Raw genomic sequence first — 24,489 nt, forward strand, 5'->3', positions numbered from 1 at the left:
TTAGGAGGAGGAGGGGGGTGGGGTTAGGAGGAGGTGGGAGGTGGGTTAGGAGGAGGGGGGTGGGGTTAGGAGGAGGGGGGTGGGGGTAGGAGGAGGGGGGTGGGGTTAGGAGGAGGGGGGTGGGGTTAGGAGGAGGGGGGTGGGTTAGGAGGAGGGGGGTGGGGTTAGGAGGAGTAGGGAGGTGGGGTTAAGAGGAGGAGGGGGGGGGTGGGGTTAGGCGGTGGAGGGGGGTGGGGTTAGGAGTAGGAGAGGTGGGAGCCGTTGGAGATGTGGGAGGTGACCGAGGTGCTCCGGCTGAGCCCCCCGTCGCTCCCCCCACCCCCCCCCCCGGCGGGCCCCCCCGAGGCGGTCCTCCTCAGAGGCTGGGGGCTGTTCCTGAGGCCCCGGAGCCCCAGGCCCCCGTAGCCCCCCTGGGAGGAGGAGGACGAGGAGGCGGAGGAGGGCGGGGAGGACGAGGAGAGGGAGATGGGCGGGGGAGGGGGAGGAGGGGGGAGGAGAGCCAGTGATTGGGCGGAGGCGTGGGTGGAGAGGAGGTGGGAGTAGTGGGCCCGGCTCCGCTCCCTCTCCCGGGCCTCGCGGTGGTCTCTGGGGTCCCGGTGGGGGTGGGGGTCGCGGTGGGGGTGGAGGGGGGGGTCGCGGTGCTCCCTGGGGTCTCGGTGAGGGTGGGGGTCGCGGTCGAGGTCGCGGTACAGCTGGGGGGTGCTCTGGTGGTGCTGGTAGTGTTGGGGGAGGTAGTGCTGATGGTGCTGCTGCTGCTGCGGCGGCGGCTGCTGGTGGTGGTGGTGGTGGTGTTGGTGGTGGTGTGAGGAAGAGGACGACGAAGGGTGAGCTCTGCTGCCCAGGCTGAGCTCGCCGTCGCGGCCCAGCCCGTGGGAGGAGCTGACGGACTCCGCCCGGCTGAACCCCCCCCCTCCGCTCCGCCAGGGGGGGACGGGCCCGCCGGGGCCGCCGGGACCGTGGGCCCCGTGGGCCCCGTGGCTCCAGTGGCTCCCGGAGCGAGGGACGGGGCGGGAGGGCCAGGCGGAGGAGCCCCCGGGGGGGGGCGGCGCGGCGGCGGCGGGCGCGGGGTAGCCCTGGCTGAAGGCCTCGCCCGGCGCGCCCGACAGCGCCATGCCGCTGAAGCCCAGGCGCATGCTCTCCGAGTCGAAGGCCTCCATCTCGTGGGCCTGCCGCTCCAGCAGCGTGCGGATCCGCTCCGAGCGCTCGTTCTGCAGGGACAGCATCTCCTCCTCGATCTGGGGACACACAGCGTCAGACACTGCCTAACCCCCACCTCACTGACCTGTCTCTACTGCCTAAACCCCACCTCACTGACCTGTCTCTACTGCCTAACCCCCACCTCACTGACCTGTGTCTCTACTGCCTAACCCCACCTCACTGACCTGTCTCTACTGCCTAACCCCCACCTCACTGACCTGTCTCTACTGCCTAACCCCCACCTCACTGACCTGTCTCTACTGCCTAATCCCCACCTCACTGACCTGTCTCTACTGCCTAACCCCCACCTCACTGACCTGTGTCTCTACTGCCTAACCCCCACCTCACTGACCTGTCTCTACTGCCTAACCCCCACCTCACTGACCTGTCTCTACTGCCTAACCCCCACCTCACTGACCTGTCTCTACTGCCTATCCCCCACCTCACTGACCTGTCTCTACTGTCTAACCCCCACCTCACTGACCTGTCTCTACTGTCTACCCCCTACCTCACTGACCTGTGTCTCTACTGTCTAACCCCCACCTCACTGACCTGTCTCTACTGTCTACCCCCCACCTCACTGACCTGTCTCTACTGCCTAACCCCCACCTCACTGACCTGTCTCTACTGTCTAACCCCCACCTCACTGACCTGTCTCTACTGTCTACCCCATACCTCACTGACCTGTGTCTCTACTGTCTAACCCCCACCTCACTGACCTGTGTCTCTACTGTCTAACCCCCACCTCACTGACCTGTGTCTCTACTGCCTAACCCCCACCTCACCGACCTGTCTCTACTGTCTAACCCCACCTCACTGACCTGTGTCTCTACTCTCTAACCCCTACCTCACTTATCTGTCTCTACTGTCTAACCCCTACCTCACTGATCTGTGTCTACTGTCTAACCCCACCTTACTGACCTGTGTCTGTACTGTCTAACCCCACCCTACCGACCTGTGTCTGTACTGTCTAACCCCACCTTACCGACCTGTGTCTGTACCGTCTAACCCCACCAGTGACCCACCCTCTGCTCCAGCAGCGCCCTGCGGATGGAGACTCTCTGCTCCAGGTCCTTGGCCTCGCGGTCGTGCTGGGAGTCGCTGTGCATCTTGATCTTGCTCTGGTAGGCGTTCAGCAGCTCCAGCTCCTGCTGCAGCTGCATGCGCAGCACCTGGTACTCCGCCTCCTGGCTCTCGTCCAATCGCAGCTGTGGACACAAACCCAGACTCGATGTATCTTCAGCTGAGCACTCCGATAGGATGGAGCCACGGCTGGAGGTATGGAGGGTGGTGTTGATGTGCTGGTGGGCGGGTTGGGAGTGGGGGATGTGGTGCAGGACGTGCCGGTGTGGTGGTGGGTGGAGCAGTGCGTGATGGTGGTGTTGTGGTACAGGGAGTGGCGGTGTGGTGGTGGGTGGAGCAGTGCGTGGTGGTGGTGCTGTGGTACAGGGAGTGCCGTGTGGTGGTGGGTGGATGGGTGGAGCAGTGCGTGGTGGTGGTGCTGTGGTACAGGGAGTGGCGGTGTGGTGGATGGGTGGAGCAGTGCGTGGTGGTGGTGCTGTGGTACAGGGAGTGGCGGTGTGGTGGTGGGTGGAGCAGTGCGTGGTGGTGGTGCTGTGGTACAGGGAGTGGCGGTGTGGTGGTGGGTGGAGCAGTGCGTGGTGGTGGTGCTGTGGTACAGGGAGTGGCGGTGTGGTGGTGGGTGGAGCAGTGCGTGGTGGTGGTGTTGTGGTACAGGGAGTGCCGTGTGGTGGTGGGTGGAGCAGTGCGTGGTGGTGGTGCTGTGGTACAGGGAGTGCCGTGTGGTGGTGCGCGGGGTAGCTTGCCTTACTCACAGCCTGCGTGGAGAGCATGTCGTTGATGGAGTGGTCGTACTGCTCGGCCAGGATGGCCAGCTTGCGGGTCTGCTCCTCCTTCAGCCTCTTGAGCACCGCCTTGTGGTCGGCCTTGGGCGTGGTCTCCAGCAGGTGGTTCCTCAGGGCCTTGTACTGCCGCGTCTGGATCTTACACGTGTCCTGGAACTGGCGCTTGATCTGGAGCTCCTTCGTCTGGAGGGGAGGGGAACCGGGGGTCATGAGGAGGTCATTATGGGGTCATGATGAGGTCATGATGAGGTCATGATGAGGTCACGATGGTGTCACGATGGGGTCACAATGAGGTCATGATGAGGTCACGATGGGGTCACAATGAGGTCATGATGAGGTCACGATGGGGTCACGGTGATGAGCTCCGCCCTCCCCCTACCTTCAGGCTCTTGGGCTGCTGCCGGACCTCCACGGCGTGCTTCTGCCTCAGCTCCTGCTCCCTCCTCTTGTTGTACTCCATCTGGTTGGTGAGCTCCGTCTGGTGCTGGGTGCGGATCAGCTCCGCCCGCGTGCGCTGCACCAGGCCCAGCTGCCGGAACTCCAGCTCCTGGGTGGACTCGTGGTGCCGCAGCAGCATGGCGCACTCCAGGTCCTTCAGCGTCTGCTTCTTGTTCAGGTCCTGGGGGGAGGGGGGGGCATCATGGACCTTTAGACACCTAGAACCTCTACACCTAGAACCTCTACAACCCAGAACCTCTATGCTATACACACCTAGAACCTCTACTCTATGCACACCTAGAACCTCTACTAGAACCTCTACGCTATACACCTAGAACCTCTACTCTATGCACACCTAGAACCTCTACTCTATGCACACCTAGAACCTCTACTCTATGCACACCTAGAACCTCTACTCTATGCACACCTAGAACCTCTACTAGAACCTCTACGCTGTACACCTAGAACCTCTACTCTATGCACACCTAGAACCTCTACTCTATGCACACCTAGAACCTCTACTCTATACACACCTAGAACCTCTACTCTATGCACACCTAGAACCTCTACTAGAACCTCTACTCTATACACACCTAGAACCTCAACAACCCAGAACCTCTACTCTATACACCTAGAACCTCTACACACCTAGAACCTCTACTCATACCTAGAACCTCGCCTCTGTACACCTAGATCCCACAGGTTCTCCAGGCAGTAACATGAGGTACCTCTTCGAGGTTCTCCAGGCAGTAACGTGCGGTACCTCTACTAGGTTCTCCAGGCAGCAGCCTGCGGTACCTCAACGAGGTTCTCCAGGCAGTAGCGTGCGGTACCTCTACAAGGTTCTCCAGGCAGTAGCGTGCGGTACCTCTACTAGGTTCTCCAGGCAGTAACGTGCGGTACCTCTACTAGGTTCTCCAGGCAGTAGCGTGCGGTACCTCTACTAGGTTCTCCAGGCAGTAGCGTGCGGTACCTCTACTAGGTTCTCCAGGCAGTAGCGTGCGGTACCTCTACTAGGTTCTCCAGGCAGTAGCGTGCGGTACCTCTACTAGGTTCTCCAGGCAGTAGCGTGCAGTACCTCTCTGAGCAGGTCCTGCTCCAGGTTGTGCCGCGCCAGCAGCATCTTCCTCTTGTACTGGCGGCACTGCAGCTCGTAGTACTGCCGCTGCCGCCGCAGTAGCCCCGCCTCCTCCTCCGCCTGCATCTGCTGCATGCACTCCTTCTGCCGCACCAGCCACTCCTGCTTCTCCCGCTTCGGCGTGGACTGGTTCTCGTTCAGCTCCTGGGGAGAAGGGGCCACGTTAGACACAATACAGAGGTCAGCTCCTGGGGGGGTCTGGTTAGCAGAGCTCTTGATCTGGTCCTGGTTAGTTAGTGTGTGCTAGTTAAGGTTAAGGTTAGTACCTCTTTGAGCTGGTCCTTGCGTTGGCGGTACTGCCTCTTCTGGGACTCGAGGAGGCTGGTGAGCTCCTTCTTCTGCTGGGTCAGGATGTGCTGCTGGAACTTCTTCTCCTCCGCCAGCGCCGCTTTCATCTGGAGATGACACCACACGCATACATGATACACCGGGTCAGCTCTACACCGGGTCAGCTCTACACCGGGTCAGCTCTACACCGGGTCAGCTCTACCTGACCTGGTAGAGCTGACCTTTTAACAGTTTCTACATGTTAGCCATGTCCAGGGGCTCACTCTGTGTTGAGTCGGGGACCCCTTCTACGGCTCAGCTATAGGCCTTTCACTCGATTCGTAAGGTTGCTTCGTCTAAGCCTCTTTCCCTCCCGCTGCCGTCACCTGGGGGGTGCTTCGTCTCATGTTCCCCCCCCCCCCTCACCTCCTTGTCCAGGATGGCGTGGTGCTTCTTGGTCGGCTCGTCTCCCCCCTCCTCCCCCCTGCCTCCTCCCCCTCCTCCCCTTCCCCCTCCTCCCCCCCGCCGCCTCCTCCCCCCCCCCCCCCCCCCCCCCCCCCTCTCACCTCCTTGTCCAGGATGGCGTGGTGCTTCTTGGTCAGCTTGTCCCCCTCCCCAGAGAAGCTGCCCCTCTGCCCCTCCAGCTCCTTGTCCAGCCTCAGCTGGTGCTCGTCCATCTCAGACCTCAGCTTGTTCTCCAGACCCATCAGCTGCTTCTGGTGCTGCCGCCGCATGCGCTTGTACCTAGGGGTCAGAAGGTCAGGGGTCAGACTCATGCACATCGGAACACAGGGGTGTGTGTGTGTGTGTGTGTGTGTGTGTGTCCTACCCTGACATCTGCTCCCTCAGTGCAGAGCCCTGCTCGTGCTCCTGGATCTGACGAGTCACCTGAGGACCAGAGAGAGGACAGTCAGAACCATGATGTCATTGGTTTTTATATGCATCCAACATGATTAGAACGAGTTCCTCATTCCATCACGATGACATCATAGTTCCTCGTTCTCCCACAATGACGTCATAGCTCTTCGTTCTCTAACGATGACATCATAGCTCTTCGTTCTATCACGATGACGTCATAGCTTTGTTCCCTCACGATGACATCATAGCTTTGTTCTCTCACGATGACGTCATAGCTCTTTGTCCTATAACGATGTCATAGCTCTTTGTTCTATCACGATGATGTCATACTGCTCATTCTATCAAGATGACATCATAGCTCTTCGTTCTATCACGATGACGTCATAGCTTTGTTCCCTCACGATGACATCATAGCTCTTCGTTCTATCACGATGACGTCATAGCGCTTTGTCCTATAACGATGACGTCATAGCTCTTTGTTCCATCACGATGTCATAGCTCTTTGTTCTATCACGATAATGTCATAGCTTTTTGTTCTATCACAATGATGTCATACTGCTCATTCTATCAAGATGACATCATAGCTCCTCATTCCAACATGATGACATCATAGTTCCTCGTTCCATCATGACGTCATAGCTCCTCGTTCTATAACGATGTCATAGCTCTTAGTTCTCTCACGATGACGTCATAGCTCCTCGTTCTCTCACGATGACGTCATAGCTCCTCGTTCTTTCACGATGAGGTCATAGTGGCGGTCAGTGTCTCACCAGGGAGGCGGTGCGGATGGTGGCGAAGTGGTCTCTGTTGCGGTAGTATGCCCGGCGCCGCCCGGCCGACGGAGCCAGCGGCTGGTCCATCTCAGGCTGGTAGGGGTCGTCATAGATGTTATCATGACCCTGAGAGAGAGACGGGTTATCAGAGAGACAGGTCATCATGACCCTGAGAGAGAGACAGGTCATCATGACTGATGTTGTTCATAGTGTGTATAGTGTGTACTACGTACAGAGGGCCGGTGGATGACGGAGCTGTTGGAGGTGACGGTGTGCTCTCCCTCCCCCATCATGGCCATCTCGTCGCTGTGGTCGGAGGCGTCGGCCAGACTGGTGACGGAGCTGCTCTGGGAGCTGGCGCTGATGGACATGCTGGGAACGGACTGGGAGCTCTCCAGACTGTTCACCGTCCCAGTCCGCAACAAGTACTGCTCGGCCTCCTAAACATTAATATACACTACACATTAGTACACACATTACTTCCCTTCATAATGTGTACTTATAATAATTATAATATTATGAGCCGCGAGGCGACTCCTTCTGTTCTCTAAAGCTCTGGCCTCTAGGTTAGGTCACATTTCAGAGAATCCTCCTCCTCCTTCCTCATCTCCTCCTCTCCGTTCTCATCCACCTCCTCCCCCTCCTTCCTACCTCCTCCCTCCTCCTCACCTCCTCCCCCTCCTTCTCTCCTCCTCGTCCTCGTCCCCCTCCCCCACCTCCTTCCTACCTCCTCACCTCCTCCCCCACCTCCTCCCTCCTCATCTCCTCCCCACCTCCTCGTCCTCCGCCTCCCTCCTCATCTCCTCGTCCTCCTCCTCCCTCCTCATCTCCTCCTCACCTCCTCGTCCTCCGCCCCCTCCGGCGTCGGCCCGTTGTTGTGCGTCTCCTGGAAGAGGATCTTCTTCATCTTGCGGTACTGTAGGTTGTCCAGCTCCCGCACCGCCTCCTTTGTCCGCGCGATCAGGTCCATCACCACGGTAACCGGGCGCTCCCTGCACAGGAAGCGGTGCTGGAAGGACAGAGGAGGGGGTGTCTTTATCCACTGCTGTGTGTGTGTGTGTGTGTGTGTGTGTGTGTGTGTGTGTGTGTGTGTGTGTGTGTGTGTGTGTGTGTGTGTGTGTGTGTGTGTGTGTCTCTGTGCGTGTCTCTGTGTGTGTGTGTCTCTGTGTGTGTGTGTCTTTGTGTGTGTCTCTGTGTGTGTGTGTGTCTTTGTGTGTGTCTGTGTGTGTGTGTGTGTGTCTCTGTGTGTGTTTGTGTGCATGTGTCTTTGTGTGTGTGTGTGTGTGTGTCTCTGTGTGTGTCTGTGTGTCTCTGTGTGTGTGTGTCTTTGTGTGTGTCTCTGTGTGTGTGTGTGTCTCTGTGTGTGTGTCTCTGTGTGTGTGTCTCTGTGTGTGTGTGTCAGGGTCTGTGTTTTACATTCAGCAGGATATCAGAGGTCGGTCTGTCCTGGGGAATCTTCTGCAGGCAGGAGTCGACAAAGTTACGCAAATAATCAGACCTGTCAAAATAAACACATTACCACTCATTATACAAATACTACTACTACATTCTACCCAGACTATGGCGTCTGTTTGTGAGGCTCTGGGTGAGACTGCTGCCAGGCCAACATTCAAGTCCCGCCCAGAATGGGTGAAATATGGTCGCGTCCACTGCTGGATAAAGAATTTGTTGCACAAATGGAAATCTACAACCTGTAAGCAGCGTGTCAACTTTAGGGCTGGGTATTGCCAGGTACCTCACAATCAATTAAATTTGATTCTTTAGGTCTTGATTCGATATCGATTCGATATTGATCCAATTGCTTCGATATCGATTCAATAATACGTGCAGATGACAAAAATACCCAAATATTATTTGGAATTAACCATTTCAAAACGAATTAACGATTACATTGTGCTTTAACTAGCAAAAAGGGAATACACCATTGCATAGTATTGTTCCTGAGCTAAACTTGCAGCATGAAAGCAATAATCATAGCATGGACAAATGTAAAGGGCATGTACATTTAGACATACTCGCTTCTAGATTACAATGACTGAATATGCTTCTTTTTTATTTTTTTATGGAAATAATCTATTTCATAAAGTCGAAATTGAATCGAGAACAAATAAATTGCAGTGCATTGATTAATGGATATTTTTACCCAGCCATAGTAAACTTATGTCACAGATGCTCTGTCTTTAGGACTTTAGGGTCTACGGTTACAACATGTGGTCATACATTATAGACGGACCGAGAGACAGATAACAAAAGAGACAGACAGAGAGAAACAGACAGACATACCAAAAGAGAAACTGACAAAACTGAGAGGGACAGAAAGACAGAGAGACAGGTCTCCTCACCAGTGGTTGGAGCTCAGGACCGGGCTCTCGTTCTGGGCGATGTGGTACAACGCGCTCATGGCGTTCATGTTGAACAGCGGAGGCTTCCTCTCCGCTACACACACACACATAGCATCAGCTTACTGAGCTCTATACCATTAGTCTTAGCACACCTAGCGTTATGCAGCTAGCATTAGCTTACCTAACTCTATGTAGCTAGCATTAGCTTTCCCAGCTCTAAGTAGCTAGCGTTAGCTTACCCACAGCTAGCATTAGCTTACCCAGCTCTCTGCAGCTAGCATTAGCTTACCCAGCTCTCTGCAGCTAGCATTAGCATACCCAGCTCCATGCAGCTAGCATTAGCTTACCCAGCTCTTTGTAGCTAGCATTAGCTTACCTAGCTCTATGTAGCTAGCATTAGCTTTCCCAGCTCTAAGTAGCTAGCATTAGCTTACCTAGCTCTATGCAGGTGATGCCCAGCGACCACACGTCCACCTTCCCGTCGTACTGCCCTTCGTCCATCGCCAGAATCACCTCGGGAGCCATCCTGACACACACACACACACACACACACACACAGTGAGAACTATGTATCACAACGTCCTCATTAATAACGTCTACTGTGTAGTTCGAGGTCTCACCAGTAGGGGGTGCCAACGAAGGAGTTGGCTGGAGCCACGATGGAGGCGGAGCCAAAGTCTCCCAGCTTCACCAGCCCCGGCTCCGTCAGCAGAATGTTTCCCGCCTTCACATCCCTGCAGGGAAAGGAACCCACAACCACCACGGATCAGGAAATATACGCCCCACCTTGCTGGGTCAGCAGGGTTAAACCAGCCGGTTTAAAGGGTTGAACCAGCCTCATCGATTGATTAAACATTATTCTAATGTTCGAAGTCTCACCTGTGGATCATGTTGTGTGAGTGGAGGTATGCCAGCCCCTGCAGTGCACCATGGGTAATGGCTGCTATCTCCATCTCCTGCAGAGGCTTCTTGTGGACTGAGAGAAAACAACGCGTTAATAGAAACACCAGACCCGGCGAACACTTTACCAACACTAGAGACCGAAACTAGAGACCGACATTAGAGACACTAGAGACCGACATAGGAGACCGAAACTAGAGACCGACACTAGAGACACTAGAGACCGACACTAGAGACACTTGAGACCGACACTAGAGACCGACACTAGAGACCGACACTAGAGACCGACACTAGAGACCGACACTAGAGACCGACAGTAGAGACCGACAGTAGAGACCGACAGTAGAGACCGACAGTAGAGACCGACACTAGAGACCGACACTAGAGACCGACACTAGAGACCGACACTAGAGACCGACACTAGAGACCGACACTAGAGACACTAGAGACCGACACTAGAGACCGAAACTAGAGACCGAGAGACACTAGAGACCGACACTAGAGACACTAGAGACCGACACTAGAGACCGAATCGAGAACAAGACATACATACACGAGACATACATTGCTTGATAGCAATTAAAAGAACATTCCCATCAATGCTCTAAAGTCGATAAGCATGACTTAATTCATGACTACCATGTCCAGTTTTGCTGTTGTTACGCGTTAGCTGAGAGTGAAAAGGATTTAAAGGATAACTACAAATAACCAATGTCAGGGAAATCTGTTTGTTTTGTTGCGTGTTTCTGTTTTGGTTTTTTTATATTTATATATTGGCCGATATATCGGCATATCGGATTTTTAAATCACAAAATATTCGTATTGGTATCGGCCTTAAAAATCCTATATCGGTCGGGCTCTACTAGAGACCGACCCTAGAGACACTAGAGGCAGTATGGAGACAGTAGAAGCCAACACTAGAGACAGTATTGAGACAGTAGAGTGATAATGGAGTCCGTACCTTCCAGGAGGTCCGAGGCCGATCCTAAGCAATACTCCATCACCAGCTGGAGACGGAAGAAACGTTGATGAGTGAATAGTTCCTCAACCCTACCTCCTTTCTAGTCAACCCACAGACAGACCGACAGACAGACAGACAGACGGACGGACAAACGGACGGACCGACAGACGGACGGACTCACCCATGCGGTGTGCTCCCGGAGGTAACATCCTCGGTACTCGATGGTGTTGGGGTGTCTCAGCTTCTGAAGAAACTTGACTTCCTTGATGATGTCCTGCCATTTCTGGAGGCACAGCAACACAGTCACACCTCCACCCTTCCCAACTCCACCCCAACCCTCACACCATCCCCTCTACCCTGTCCCCCCCCCCCATCCTGACCACCCCCACCCTCTCCACCTCCACCCCTTGTCCCCCCAGGCGGTACCTCGTTGGTCTGCTTGCCGCTGTAGGACATCTTCTTGATGGCCACCACCTCATTGTTGCGGATGTCGCGGGCCTGAGGAGACAAGACGACGTGAGACCCACAGAACGTTAGGACCAGACCCCCTCCGGACCAGACCCCCTCCAGGGCCCTCGGTCTATCACTGGGCGTCTGCACCGTCAGTCCTGTCGTATAAGATGAACTCACAAAGTAGACGGCTCCGAAGCTGCCATGGCCGATCTCCCGCAGGTCGGCGAACAGCTTCTCAGGGTCCTCTCGGTAGAAGAGCTCCGCCACATCAGGGTCCTTCAGACTGCCGGCCCGGACACTCGAGGGCATGGCCAGGGCCTGGGCGAGAGACAAAGGAGAGAGCCACAGGGTCGGGGAGAGAGACCACACGGGGGCGAGAGACGGAGAGAGGGAGAGAGACACAGGGACGAGAGACATAGGAGGTGACAGGGAGGGAGGGAGAGAGAGACACAGGGACCAGAGTGTTAGTCATATATGTTGATAGAGGGTATTGGTTCTATGTTTAAAAATAGGGTGTTGGTTCTATATTTATAGAGAGGGTGTTGGTTCTATATTGATGGAGAGGGTGTTGGTTCTATATTGATGGAGGGTTTTGGTTCTATATTGATGGAGGGTGTTGGTTCTACATTGATAAAGAGGGTGTTGGTTCTATATTGATGGAGGGTGTTGGTTCTGTATTGATGGAGGTTGTTGGTTCTATATTGAAGGAGAGGGTGTTGGTTCTACATTGATAAAGAGGGTGTTGGTTCTATATTGATAAAGAGGGTGTTGGTTCTATATTGATGGAGGGTGTTGGTTCTATATTGATGGAGGGTGTTGGTTCTATATTGAATTGTATATATGATAGGAAAGGGTACAGGACCGCGGCCTAGTTGACTGGCACGCTAGAAAAAGATTTTAAAATAAGGTCAAGGTTAAAAAAGATATTCAGAATCACATCTAGAGGATGACCCCGTTGGAGATGGAGCATAATAATACAACGGCAGCATCGTTTACTACTGGACTGTAGTATCCAGTCAATATTGCTGTTACTAGTACTACTACTTCTCCTGCATTATTCATACTGCTGCTTCTTGTACTACTACGACAACGGTATCACTCAGCCATACTGCTGCAGTATCCTTTCATACTACTACTACTACTACTGGCCTGTAGTATTACCTCCTAAGGTACTGTAGTACTCAGTCATGGTATTTCTAATCTAGGATTCAGCACATCTTGTTCTAGCAGAACTTCTGGGAGGAGCCAGGACTCCAAGGGGCGGAGCTATGCCTTGTTTCCTGTTTTGTAGTGAAGAAAACCTGTTCACGCTTAGTGGGAGAAACTGTCAGGAGGAGTTGATGAGTGTGTTCTTCAGCGGTCTACATGGAGCCAAACCTCTACAGACACCATCTTAGTGAACTAGTGCTGGCCGCGTGTATATCCACCAATGACCTGCTTACAGATCCATCTCCAGCAACATGATTAGTCTAAAACAAGGGGAACACCCCCTTTACCCTGAGCCTGCTGCTATCAGACTTCAGATATTAAAATATTACTACCAACTGTACCACTCAGTCATATCCTACAACTGTACTGCAGTATTCAGTAGGCCTGCAGCGGATTCGAATTGTATCCGAATCCGTTCGGTTCGTTTACCACAGTTCGGAGCATTCTGGAGATCCGCGGATTTCGGTTTCATGAAGGCATTGCCTTATGTAGCGTATTTTGCCTACTGTAGCCTACGTCCGAAACAAAAGGGTGTTTAGGACCCAGCGGAATGCATTCTCTCCAGTGCTGCCCGAGCCAATGATACTTTTCCCGCCCCTCCCTTCAGCCTGTCAGCGTTCAAAACAAACTGGGCTTTTCAAGCGCACGATTCCTAAATTTAAAGAAAGTAATTGATACAATTATATTCTAAATATACGGGAGATAAATACAAACGGGTGATAAGCGGGATAACGGCCTTCGAGGTCGACCGGTTCGATGGAAATAATGGACAGGTAGAGGCAACTCTGGCTTCATGCTGCGCTCGTCGCCAGAGTTCTAAGCCTCGTCGGCCGTTATCCCTTACATGTTACACTCAGTGCACCATGTTTTCAAATGCATTTTTAGGGGAACATTTATTGCACAAAAAAGCCTTGCAAGTTGTCTGATTGCAGTCAATTAACACATTGCAAATAGCCTGTGGGTCTCATTCATTTTTGTGTTTCTCCCCCAAACCCTCCGTCAAAAAAAAGTCCGCCTATTTACTATCACGGACATGATCCTAATCCGAACCGTATCCGAAACCGAGGCCCAAAACGGTTATCTGAACCGAACCGTGGACACACTGATCCGTTTCACCCCTAGTATTCAGTCATGTTAATACCACCATAGTATTTATCATCCTCCTATGGTAGCGTTCAGCATATCCTATACTCTTGCATTTAGTTACATTTTATTGTACCATTTAGTGAAATATACTATACTTTAATATTCTGTCATTCTATTCCTACAATATCAGTACATTCAGTAATTACTGCGGCCACTAAACTGCAGTATTCATACTTATATATACAGACACAGTGTATGTATATATACTTTTGTGTGTGTATGTTTGCATGCATGTATCTATGTATAGGGCTATACATGTTCTTCATATACTATTGTTATTGTAGGGTGGGCGACACACATCCAAAGAGAACCAGTATCTACTGTCAGCTAGTTCAACTAGCCTGTTAGCAGCCATCCTGTCAAAAGCTAGCATGTTAGCAGCTAGCGTGATAGCAACTAGCCTGTCAGCAGCTAGCCTTACCGCGGCGTTTTGTGCCTGCGCTCCGGTAGGTAAAAAGAGCCGTTAGCACTCAGCAGTCCGCTGTCCTCCTCATAGCCCGCTGCTCAACACCGGCGTCGTGGCTCTCTGTCCCGGACGTTCTCCTCTAGCTCCACCGAGGCTGGTCACTGGCTGAAAGGCTAGCAGCGGAGCTCCGGTGGCTAGCTTAGCTCGCTAGGTAGCATTAGCCGTCTCTCTGCGGGTTGGGGAGGCTGTTGGCGGCTGGGTTCTGCAGCTCCACTCTTCTGTGCATTATTCTTATTATCAATGTGGTGCGCTTTACGTTTTAGGCATCACCCGCACGCCCTGGGTCCATAGAGTTCCCGGTTCGATTCCCGGCTCGTCCTGCTGGACACAAAATGGAACGTAGCGGCAGGGCGGGGCTACGCGCATGGGCGGAAAGAGACCGGATGGAGGTTTCTGTGAGCCGTCGCATCATAATAATAAAAAATAATCATAACAAAAAAAAAAATGGACGTCAAAGTAATAACAATTATAATAGTAGATGTGTGATTATTCCACATTCGTTATGAAGCTGTATTTATTTGGAAAAAGACTCGGATAACAACAATGTTTCTGTTTTATCTTGTAACTTGGGATATCATTGGGGTGGGGTATCAGTGGAGGGGCATCAGAGGGGGGAGGGGTATCAGAGGGGGGGGTATCAGAGTGGGGGGGTATCAGAGGGGGGAGGGGTATAAGAGGGGGGTGGGGTATCAGAGGGGGGGGTATCAAAGGGGGGGGGGTATCAGAGGGGGGTGGGGTATCAGAGGGGGGTGGGGTATCAGAGGGGAGTGGGGTATCAGACGGGGTGGGGTATCAGAGGGGGTTGGGGTATCAGTCTGGGGTATCAGAGGGGGTGGGGTATCGGAGGATAATGGGGTATCAGAGGGGGGTGGGGTATCAGAGGTGGGTATCAGAGGGGGGAGGGGTATCAGAGGGGGGGTGGAGAATCATTCTGGGGTATCAGAGGGTAGTGGGGTATCAGAGTTCTGGGGTATCAGAGGGTAGTGGGTTATCAGTCTGGGCTATCAGAGTTCTGGGGTATCAGAGGGTAGTGGGGTATCAGTCTGGGGTATCAGAGTCCTGGGGTATCAGAGGGTAGTGGGGTATCAGTCTGGGGTATCTTGTAACTTGGGATATCATTGGGGTGGGGTATCAGTGGAGGGGCATCAGAGGGGGGAGGGGTATCAGAGGGGGGGGGTATCAGAGGGGGGAGGGGTATAAGAGGGGGGTGGGGTATCAGAGGGGGGGGTATCAGAGGGGGGGGTATCAAAGGGGGGGGGTATCAGAGGGGGGTGGGGTATCAGAGGGGGGTGGGGTATCAGAGGGGAGTGGGGTATCAGACGGGGTGGGGTATCAGAGGGGGTTGGGGTATCAGTCTGGGGTATCAGAGGGGGTGGGGTATCGGAGGATAATGGGGTATCAGAGGGGGGTGGGGTATCAGAGGGGGGTATCAGAGGGGGGAGGGGTATCAGAGGGGGGGTGGAGAATCATTCTGGGGTATCAGAGGGTAGTGGGGTATCAGAGTTCTGGGGTATCAGAGGGTAGTGGGTTATCAGTCTGGGGTATCAGAGTTCTGGGGTATCAGAGGGTAGTGGGGTATCAGTCTGGGGTATCAGAGTCCTGGGGTATCAGAGGGTAGTGGGGTATCAGTATGGGGTATCAGAGGGTAGTGGGGTATCAGTCTGGGGTATCGGAGGGTAGTGGGGTATCATTCTGGGGTATCAGAGTTCTGGGGTATCAGAGGGTAGTGGGGTATCAGTCTGGGGTATCAGAGTTCTGGGGTATCAGAGGGTAGCGGGGTATCAGTCTGGGGTATCAGAGTTCTGGGGTATCAGAGGGTAGCGGGATATCAGTCTGGGGTATCAGAGTTCTGGGGTATCAGAGGGTAGTGGGGTATCAGTGTTGTGTAATATGTGATGCTTGTCAGGAAGGCAGCATCCAAAGGTTTCAAGGAAACATGCCAATATGAGTTTTAATTTATAAGAACATGGCTTTGATAAGTCAGCCTGATGTCCATACATTGGTATCATATTTGTAGGATGGAACATTATAGATTAAAACACCAGATGGCATTATCTGTGCAAAGATGAATATTACAATGTTGTTAGTTGACTTTTTATGTAGATGGTGAACAGCACTGTGGTACTCCTTGTTTCGAGGAGTGCATTAAAAACCATAAGTGATAACAGTTTGAGTTCTACCAGCAAGATATTAATTAAACCAGTTAAAAGACCCATGGCACGTAACTTATTGAGCAGAATAATATGATCAACTTCATCAATGAAGAATGAGAAAGAAAAAATTCCATATTGTTTATCATCCAAAACCAGTGTCACCAGTTTGACATTTTCAGTACTATTTCAAAGTGCAATGACGTACAACATACAATAAGTGTGTGAGAGCAGTGGCAGTTTCAACATAGAGGCATAGTAGGGGGGCCCCAACCAGCCCCAAAAAAACTGTGCACAAACAGAGACGACGCAAGACAAGTCTAGGCGAGAAAATAAAGTGAAAGGTCAGGAAATAAACTTACCAAAGCAGCTCAAATAAAAGAAAAAGGCGAAAAGACGCTGGTAAGTATTTGGCAACGCTGCCAAAGATTACACACTTTGTCACGGCTACTGTTGGGGTTACAGACAGGAACAATAACGTCCAGAGCGTTGAACATGCCACTACAGCAGCAGCAGCAACCAGCTAGCTGTGAAGTGGCGCTAGGTGAAGACCTGTGAGAAGACGTCAATAAGTAGGACTCTATGCTAGAAGTGTGTGATGTGGAGAACAATCTTATCTTTTCACTCTCATAGACTCCCTCATTATTCATCTTGGCAATATTTGCTAAGTAAATTGCTGTTTTTGATGTTTTGCTAAGTATATGACTGTTTGTGGGGGTTTACCCTAACTACTTGTCTTCCTGGTTATATTGATATTGATATGATCTTAAAAAAGATCATATCAATATATAAACAGTGTTGGTTTTCCTGGCATTGTGGTAAAGACAGGTGTTATCTGAAACCTTATTCCCCTTTGGGTGCCATCGTGACTATTTGTGTAGTGCTACACTTTGTGTGTTCTCTGCTTTTATTTTGGAGCCAAGAAGTGTATGCAGGGTTTAAAGGGGAATGTTTTTTTTCTCATCCGCAAACTTCCGCATAGTTCGCCTATCAACCATTCAGTCTAAATCCTGAATCCGCCACTGTGAATACCTGCCTGTAAAGGGTGCAGCCAGATGAGGAAGTGTTTATTATTTCAACAGCTGAAGTCATGCTGAGGTCAGATTCATCAGAACAATAATAAGAAACAGAAAACAAGTATCAAACAAAATACTGATGTAGGCCTAGATGTGTAGTCCTGTTCACTTAGACTGCTCGTTCATTTTCAGCACAAAATGAAACAAGGATTTTAAAACAAAATTATTATTTTTAAATCCCATCACAAGAGTCATGGTACATTTGTAGGCTTTAAAATGAATGTCTCTGACATGAGAAATAAAATGCATGTATAAACATAGATTAAAAAAAAAACATAGTCGACTCAGAAGATATAGTAACACATAGTAAGAACGAATCGACAGACAATTGAAAACCGACAATAAAATATGCAGACAATAAAACACTGCGTGCATAAAACATCATAGAAAGTGCAAACTGCAGTAGATTAGAGCAGAACACATTCATCTGTGTGCGTGTGTGTGTCTGTGTCTGTGTCTGTGTCTGTGTCTGTGTGTGTGTGTGTGTGTGTGTGTGTGTGTGTGTGTGTGTGTGTGTGTGTGTGTGTGTGTGTGTGTGTGTGTGTGTGCATGTATGTGTGTGACACCTTGCCTTGGCTCCTTTCTGAATAGCTGCCTGTAAAGGGTTTAACAAGATAAGAAGGAAAAAACGAAGAATCCAAGTCAACAAGCCAACACAATATGCTGTTGTGTATAAAACTCAATTACAACAACAATTAAGAATTCAGTTTACCAAATTCCCTATTTAAATGATGATATTTGTACTGTTATGTATTGTTTGTATCATTTTACTTGTATCATTGCAACAGCCTTTATATTTACTGTTAAATTGTATCCTTTTGTCTGACTACTGCGTGTTTCTAAAACCCACCCCTTATATCGTTTTAATCTAAATACCTGCGTGTGAAGGGTGTTACAAGATAAGATGGAAGAAATACACGAGGAATCCAACCCAACAAGATGACCTATTGACGAGAAATGAAGGAAGAAAATAACCCTGTCTATTAGAGATCACACAACAGTACAAACCTGCTTACCCTTACTCTGAGAATTCTGAGGACACTGTACTAAGTAGATTAGCTTTACATGCCTATCCACCATTCAGTCTCCATTCAAAAAAATTCTCTGTTCTCATTTAAAGTTCGGATGAGATGGACCCATACATATCTTCGCCTTGGGCCCCCGATTTGCTATACCCGCCACGGCGAGAGAGGGCTGTTATCAGGAGATTAAGGGAGGAGAAAGGGCAGTCAATCTACTTTGAAGCTGAACTTACTTCTGTAAATGTAAAATAGTGTTTTTGCATCTTATTATGCAAATTGCCTTAGCGTGCAAACAAAATAAAACAAAACAAAACAAAAGTGTGATATAAATGACAGGTATTGTATTGTTCTAATCCTGATTAATATTACATGTTATAAATGACACGTTAAGTATGACAAATTAAATTAGCATGTCACTTTGCTCTATAAATAGGGAGGACAACTATCGTGTGTGTGTGTGTGTGTGTGTGTGTGTGTGTGTGTGTGTGTGTGTGTGTGTGTGTGTGTGTGTGTGTGTGTGTGTGTGTGTGTGTGTGTGTGTGTGTGTGTGGGTATGTGGGTGTGTCTGCGCGCTAGAGACAGGTGATAGTTTCGTTCCTATACAGAGAGCAGTCTACTGTGGACAGTCCACAGACACAAGATGGCCAACCGAGTGATCAGCACTGCCTTGGTGCTCTTGGCCCTGACACTCAAAGGTAAGAGAGACTCCTTGAAATAACCATACAGTAAAGATATGTCTTTAGAATATATGAATCAGCAGAGAAATGTAGGTAATACTCTATAGGTCTTTAGGTAGTTAACATTTTAGAAATACAGCTTTAAATATCTGAAAAATATGAGACATGTATTTAAATCGGTAATACTCAGATATGTCTTTAAATAGTTAATACGCTTGAAATTAGCTTGAAATATCTGAAACAGAAGAGGAATGTATATAAATAGGTAATACTCTACGGATATCTCTTTAAATAGTAAATACATTGGAAATATAGCTTAAATATCTGATACATTAGAGAAATGTCTTTAAACAGGTAATCCTCTGCAGATATGTCTTTAAATAGTAAAAACATTAGAAACATATAACTTTAAATATCTAATACAGTATAGCAGGGCAATAGCGGAGAGGAAACCTTTTCCCAAACAAATATTTGTAGGATAAGAAGAATGATCTTATCTAACAATTATTCAAAATAAAATCCATCCAGAATAAATAAAATGGACCATAGCAGAAGAAATGAAGAAAATAATTGTAAGAAAGACAAAGCCAAATGTAGAAGTCAGAGAGAAGCATGTTCTACCAGAGTTCTCCAGGGCTCGTAGAGAGAACCCTTCTTCTCCGCACTGCTCCCGTCTTAGAAACACCTTCGTTTTCTACGCAGCGCCTTGAAACCCAAAGTCTGAGTGTGAACTTCAAGTGCCACGCCTGTAAAACCTTTCCAAACAAGTGCCCCACCAAGTCCCAACGGCCAATGCAGCGCCGGTAGAAACCTAAAGTGTGTTCGTCATACGTCTTAAAGTCGATCACAACAAAACAAAGGTCAGAGGTTCAGGTTGGTCAGGTTAGGGTGGAAGGACCATCTGACAGGAGGACATGGGGCATTCCTTCATAGGGGGAGGCGTCTTGTGATTGGTTATCTGAATGCCATTCTGTGTCTGCAGGAACCCGCGCCCAGCTGGACGGTACGTCAACAATCCCACACAGACTGAAGAACATGTAACCACAATGTAGATGGATAGGGCCACACCCCCTAACCCTGAGCAGGAAGGGGTTAGACAGTACAGAGACAGGTCATTAAGGAGCAGGAAGGGGTTAGACAGTACAGAGACAGGTCATTAAGGAGCAGGAAGGGGTTAGACAGTACAGAGACAGGTCATTAAGGAGCAGGTAGGGGTTAGACAGTACAGAGACAGGTCATTAAGGAGCAGGAAGGGGTTAGACAGTACAGAGACAGGTCATTAAGGAGCAGGTAGGGGTTAGACAGTACAGAGACAGGTCGTTAAGGAGCAGGTAGGGGTTAGACAGTACAGAGACAGGTCGTTAAGGACCAGGTAGGGGTTAGACAGTACAGAGACAGGTCGTTAAGGAGCCGGTAGGGGTTAGACAGTACAGAGACAGGTCGTTAAGGAGCAGGTAGGGGTTAGACAGTACAGAGACAGGTCATTAAGGAGCAGGTAGGGGTTAGACAGTACAGAGACAGGTCATTAAGGAGCAGGAAGGGGTTAGACAGTACAGAGACAGGTCGTTAAGGAGCAGGTAGGGGTTAGACAGTACAGAGACAGGTCATTAAGGAGCAGGTAGGGGTTAGACAGTACAGAGACAGGTCGTTAAGGACCAGGTAGGGGTTAGACAGTACAGAGACAGGTCGTTAAGGAGCAGGTAGGGGTTAGACAGAACAGAGACAGGTCATTAAGGAGCAGGTAGGGGTTAGACAGTACAGAGACAGGTCATTAAGGAGCAGGTAGGGGTTAGACAGTACAGAGACAGGTCATTAAGGAGCAGGTAGGGGTTAGACAGTACAGAGACAGGTCATTAAGGAGCAGGTAAGGGTTAGACAGTAGGAAGACAGGTCATTAAGGAGCAGGTAGGGGTTAGACAGTACAGAGACAGGTCATTAAGGAGCAGGAAGGGGTTAGACAGTACAGAGACAGGTCATTAAGGAGCAGGTAGGGGTTAGACAGTACAGAGACAGGTCATTAAGGATCAGGTAGGGGTTAGACAGTACAGAGACAGGTCATTAAGGACCAGGAAGGGGATAGACAGTACAGAGACAGGTCATTAAGGAGCGGGTAGGGGTTAGACAGTACAGAGACAGGTCATTAAGGAGCAGGTAGGGGCTAGACAGAAGGTGAGTTATCATCAGGAAGGGGTTAGAGAGTGGACGTGTAACTAACTCTATTGGCTCCCTAGTATGTGGGATGGCCCCCCTCAACAACAGGATCGTGGGGGGAGAGGACGCCGCGGCCGGGACATGGCCGTGGCAGGTCAGCCTTCACCGCAGGGGGAGGCATTTCTGTGGAGGGTCGCTGATCAACAGGGAGTGGGTCCTCACCGCGGCCCACTGCTTCCAGGGGTGAGTCTGCAGAGAACTGCACCGACACCTGCGACTGACGTCAGCCTCGGGAGACCCCCTAGAGCAGAGGTGTTCAGCAGGGGGTCCGCGACCCCTAGGGGGTCCGCGGAGGTACTGCAAGGGGGTCGCGAAAGTTTTGCTTGTTTAGACATTTTTTTCTATTCCCCCCGCAATTGTCTCAATAAATCGAAATGTCTTTAAATACACATTAACATGAATACAACAACTCTTGCTTGAAAGCCCAGCAGGAGAAAGCTTTTCTCTGCTTGCTCCTTCAATTAAGAAGAAGGACAGTTTAATATAAAACACAATTTAATACAATATATAAGTAGGGGGTCCCCGCTCCATCTCCCGATCAGTTTGGGGGTCCTTGGCCTGGAAAACGTTGAAGACCCCTGCCCTAGAGGGTTAGGGTTAGTTCTGGAGTAAAGACCTTCATGCTTGATAAAGGCCTCACCTTACATTAAGGGCTTGTCAATGTGGCCATGCCCACATTCCCCAGCATGTATATACAGCGGGCAGGGCTGGCTGCCTGACTGGAATTACCAGATTTCAGGTGGCTAGTAGACTAACTGGTATAAACAGTAGCCAGCTGACTGGTGTAAACAACATCCACCATGTCCCCAACCACCAACAAGCAAGTCATTCAATGGTTATACATTATTATAAGTAATAAAACTTATATTGTGCATTATTCTCCCCCTCCTCTCGTCTATCTTGTGGCCGTAGGCATCATCTCCCCCTTATTGTTTTGTGTATTATTGTTTGTTGGTGGTTGTTTATCATTGTTTGGGTCTCGTTAGTGTCTCCTAGTGTCTCCTATCGAGGTGGGCGCAGTCAACCAGAACACTCATAGCTGAGGGAAGGCCTTCTGACCTCCCCTCTAACCCCCCCCACCGCCTCTAACGCCACCCTCTCCTCCAGGGCTGGAGACCTCACTAGAGGCCTGGTGGTGTACCTGGGCCGGGACACCCAGCAGAGCCTCAACCCCAACGAGGAGGTCCGCGCCGTGGCTCGCATCGTCAACCACCCCGACTACGACGACACTCCCAACAACAACGACGTGTGCCTGCTGCAGCTGTCCGCCGCCGTGACCTTCACCGACTACATCCGGCCCGTCTGCCTGGCCGCGGCGGCCTCCAGCTTCCCCGCGGGGACGGGGACCTGGGTGACGGGCTGGGGGACCATCGGCTCAGATGGTGAGACGCTCTATTGGGGGTGGGAGACCTCTACTGGTGGTGAAGGTCTACTGGTGGGGCTGCACTCAAAGAGTTCTACTGGTCGAGTTCTACTGGTCGAGTTCTACTGGTCGAGTTCTAGTGGTGGAGCCAGTAGAGCTCTACTGGTAGACCTCGACTGGTGGACTTCTGCTGTTAAGAGTTCTACTGGTGCATTTTGTGTTCTACTGGCAAAGTTAGTGTTTGACTCGTTAAGGTAGTGTTCTTACTGGAAGTGTTCTTACTGGTAGTGTTCTTACTGAAAGTGTTCTTACTGGTAGTGTGCTTACTGGTAAAGGTAGTGTTCTTACTGGTAGTGTTCTTACTGGTTTAGCCTGGACGTGTCCTTACTGGTAACTGTTTGTTCAGAGCCTCTGCCGGCGCCACAGAGGCTTCAGGAGGTGACGGTTCCAGTGGTCTCCAACCGGGACTGCAGAACCACCTACAGCATTCTCACAGGCAACATGATCTGCGCCGGCCTCACCGACGGAGGGAAGGACTCCTGTCAGGTCCGTCCTCCGGCTTTACCTTACATCACAATGAGTGCATTCAACCATGGAGATACCGCCCAGAGAGTGCAAGAATAACTTGAGGGCATACAATTCATTAAAAGTGTACCACACCATCTATGCCATGGTTAGTGTCCGATGCTAATAATGCTATGCTAAGTCATGTTATCCTTAGCAGCATTCTATGCTATCTTTGATAGGGTGGTTATGCTATGCTAAGTTTGCTTTGCTATTTATACCATATTAGTAATGCTATGCTATTTATGATAAGCTCAGAATACCTTGGCCTCACCTGCCGTGCCACTCAGGGTCAGAGGTCAGACCTGTGTGTACCTTAGCAGCGTGCGCTAGGCTAACAGAGGCCCTCTGTCCTCCTGCAGGGGGACTCTGGTGGCCCCATGGTTTACAAGAACGGCTCCCGCTGGGTGGAGGCCGGGGTGGTGAGCTTCGGCATAGGCTGCGCGTTGGCCGACACGCCGGGGGTGTACGCCCGTGTGTCCGAGTACCAGAACTGGATCAGCAGGCAGATCTCCACCAGCCCGCCCGGCTTCATCATGGCCACGGGGAACGGGAACTCCACCGCTGCGTCCGACAGCCCGCCCGGCTTCATCATGGCCACGGGGAACGGGAACTCCACCGCTGCGTCCATTGGGGTGTCCAGCGTCGTCTCCAGCTCCGTCCCGCTCCTCTTCCTCCTCCTGCCTGTGCTGTTCTCTCTCTTCCTCTTCTCGTAGACACAGACTCTACACACGAACTCCGTCTTAAGTTTGAAGACTCTTACTTCAAACTGAGACACGTTGATTAATTTGGTGTAAACCCGCGTGAATCAGTTTGTTTTCTCAGGACGGACAAAGGGTGGTGGGCGAACGCTGTGAAGATCCAACACTATTGATGCTTTAGACAAGATCTGTGTGGCTGTGGTTTATGGAAGGACATTCAAAGTATAATTTAGACTTTAAAAACTCCGGCTGAGTGAATGAATGAATAATGTGCTTGATATTTTCCTTGATAAAAATGAAATTTGTATTTATTTTTTAATTATATTTGCAACAGATTATTATTATACTTGCAAAAAATAAATAAAGTGAAGGAACAAGTTATGGTGTTTAAAGTTGGTGAAAATATCATAAATTCTACCCAAAATGCTGTCTATGTATAGATCACTGATTCATTCTAAGTCTGTCCACTCTTTTCCTTTATATTTAATATGGATGAAATACACAAAATATTGAAATATCACAAAATAAGAAAGCCAAAATCTTATCAAATATCAAAGTTGTATATGTTTCAAAGGAAATCATCTTTCCACAAAAATGTTAACCGATTTTACAATTTTTGCACGTATGCTTGATTTATGACCTAATTCCACTTTATATGCCAGGTTGAACTTTGAAAATGTGTCAAAAGGTTATTTTTAATTAAATATATTTG

General features: G+C 50.4%; 2 protein-coding genes across 3 annotated transcripts; one reads left to right on the top strand and one right to left on the bottom strand.

The window, feature by feature from the left end:
- Positions 1–236: 236 nt before the first annotated feature.
- On the bottom strand, positions 237–14,363 carry taok2a (TAO kinase 2a). Its single transcript, XM_056611325.1, has 21 exons — positions 13,969–14,363; positions 11,370–11,510; positions 11,166–11,237; positions 10,921–11,022; positions 10,740–10,785; positions 9,758–9,854; positions 9,499–9,612; positions 9,313–9,404; positions 8,879–8,972; positions 7,953–8,034; positions 7,375–7,545; positions 6,770–6,976; positions 6,534–6,662; positions 5,735–5,793; positions 5,472–5,649; positions 4,905–5,033; positions 4,579–4,782; positions 3,442–3,681; positions 3,033–3,245; positions 2,223–2,405; positions 237–1,235 (listed from the first exon to the last, which is right to left on the bottom strand). The coding sequence occupies exons 2-21, from the start codon at positions 11,499–11,501 to the stop codon at positions 237–239; spliced, it is 3,543 nt and encodes a 1,180-aa protein (XP_056467300.1). The 5' UTR covers positions 11,502–11,510; positions 13,969–14,363.
- A 4,476-nt stretch (positions 14,364–18,839) lies between these two features.
- Positions 18,840–24,472, top strand: LOC130405543 (serine protease 27-like). 2 transcript variants are annotated; one of them, XM_056610700.1, is made up of 7 exons: positions 18,853–18,956; positions 19,921–19,941; positions 21,170–21,332; positions 22,257–22,531; positions 22,919–23,058; positions 23,439–23,616; positions 23,692–24,472. In XM_056610700.1, exons 1-7 carry the CDS (start codon positions 18,902–18,904, stop codon positions 23,790–23,792), a joined length of 933 nt encoding a protein of 310 aa, XP_056466675.1. In that variant the 5' UTR covers positions 18,853–18,901; the 3' UTR covers positions 23,793–24,472. The 2 variants fall into 2 exon arrangements, with proteins under 2 accessions (XP_056466665.1, XP_056466675.1); XM_056610690.1 differs by having other exon boundaries at positions 18,840–18,956; positions 23,439–24,472.
- Positions 24,473–24,489: the final 17 nt, after the last annotated feature.

This window comes from Gadus chalcogrammus, chromosome 2, assembly GCF_026213295.1.
Source record: "Gadus chalcogrammus isolate NIFS_2021 chromosome 2, NIFS_Gcha_1.0, whole genome shotgun sequence".
NCBI lineage: Eukaryota > Metazoa > Chordata > Actinopteri > Gadiformes > Gadidae > Gadus > Gadus chalcogrammus.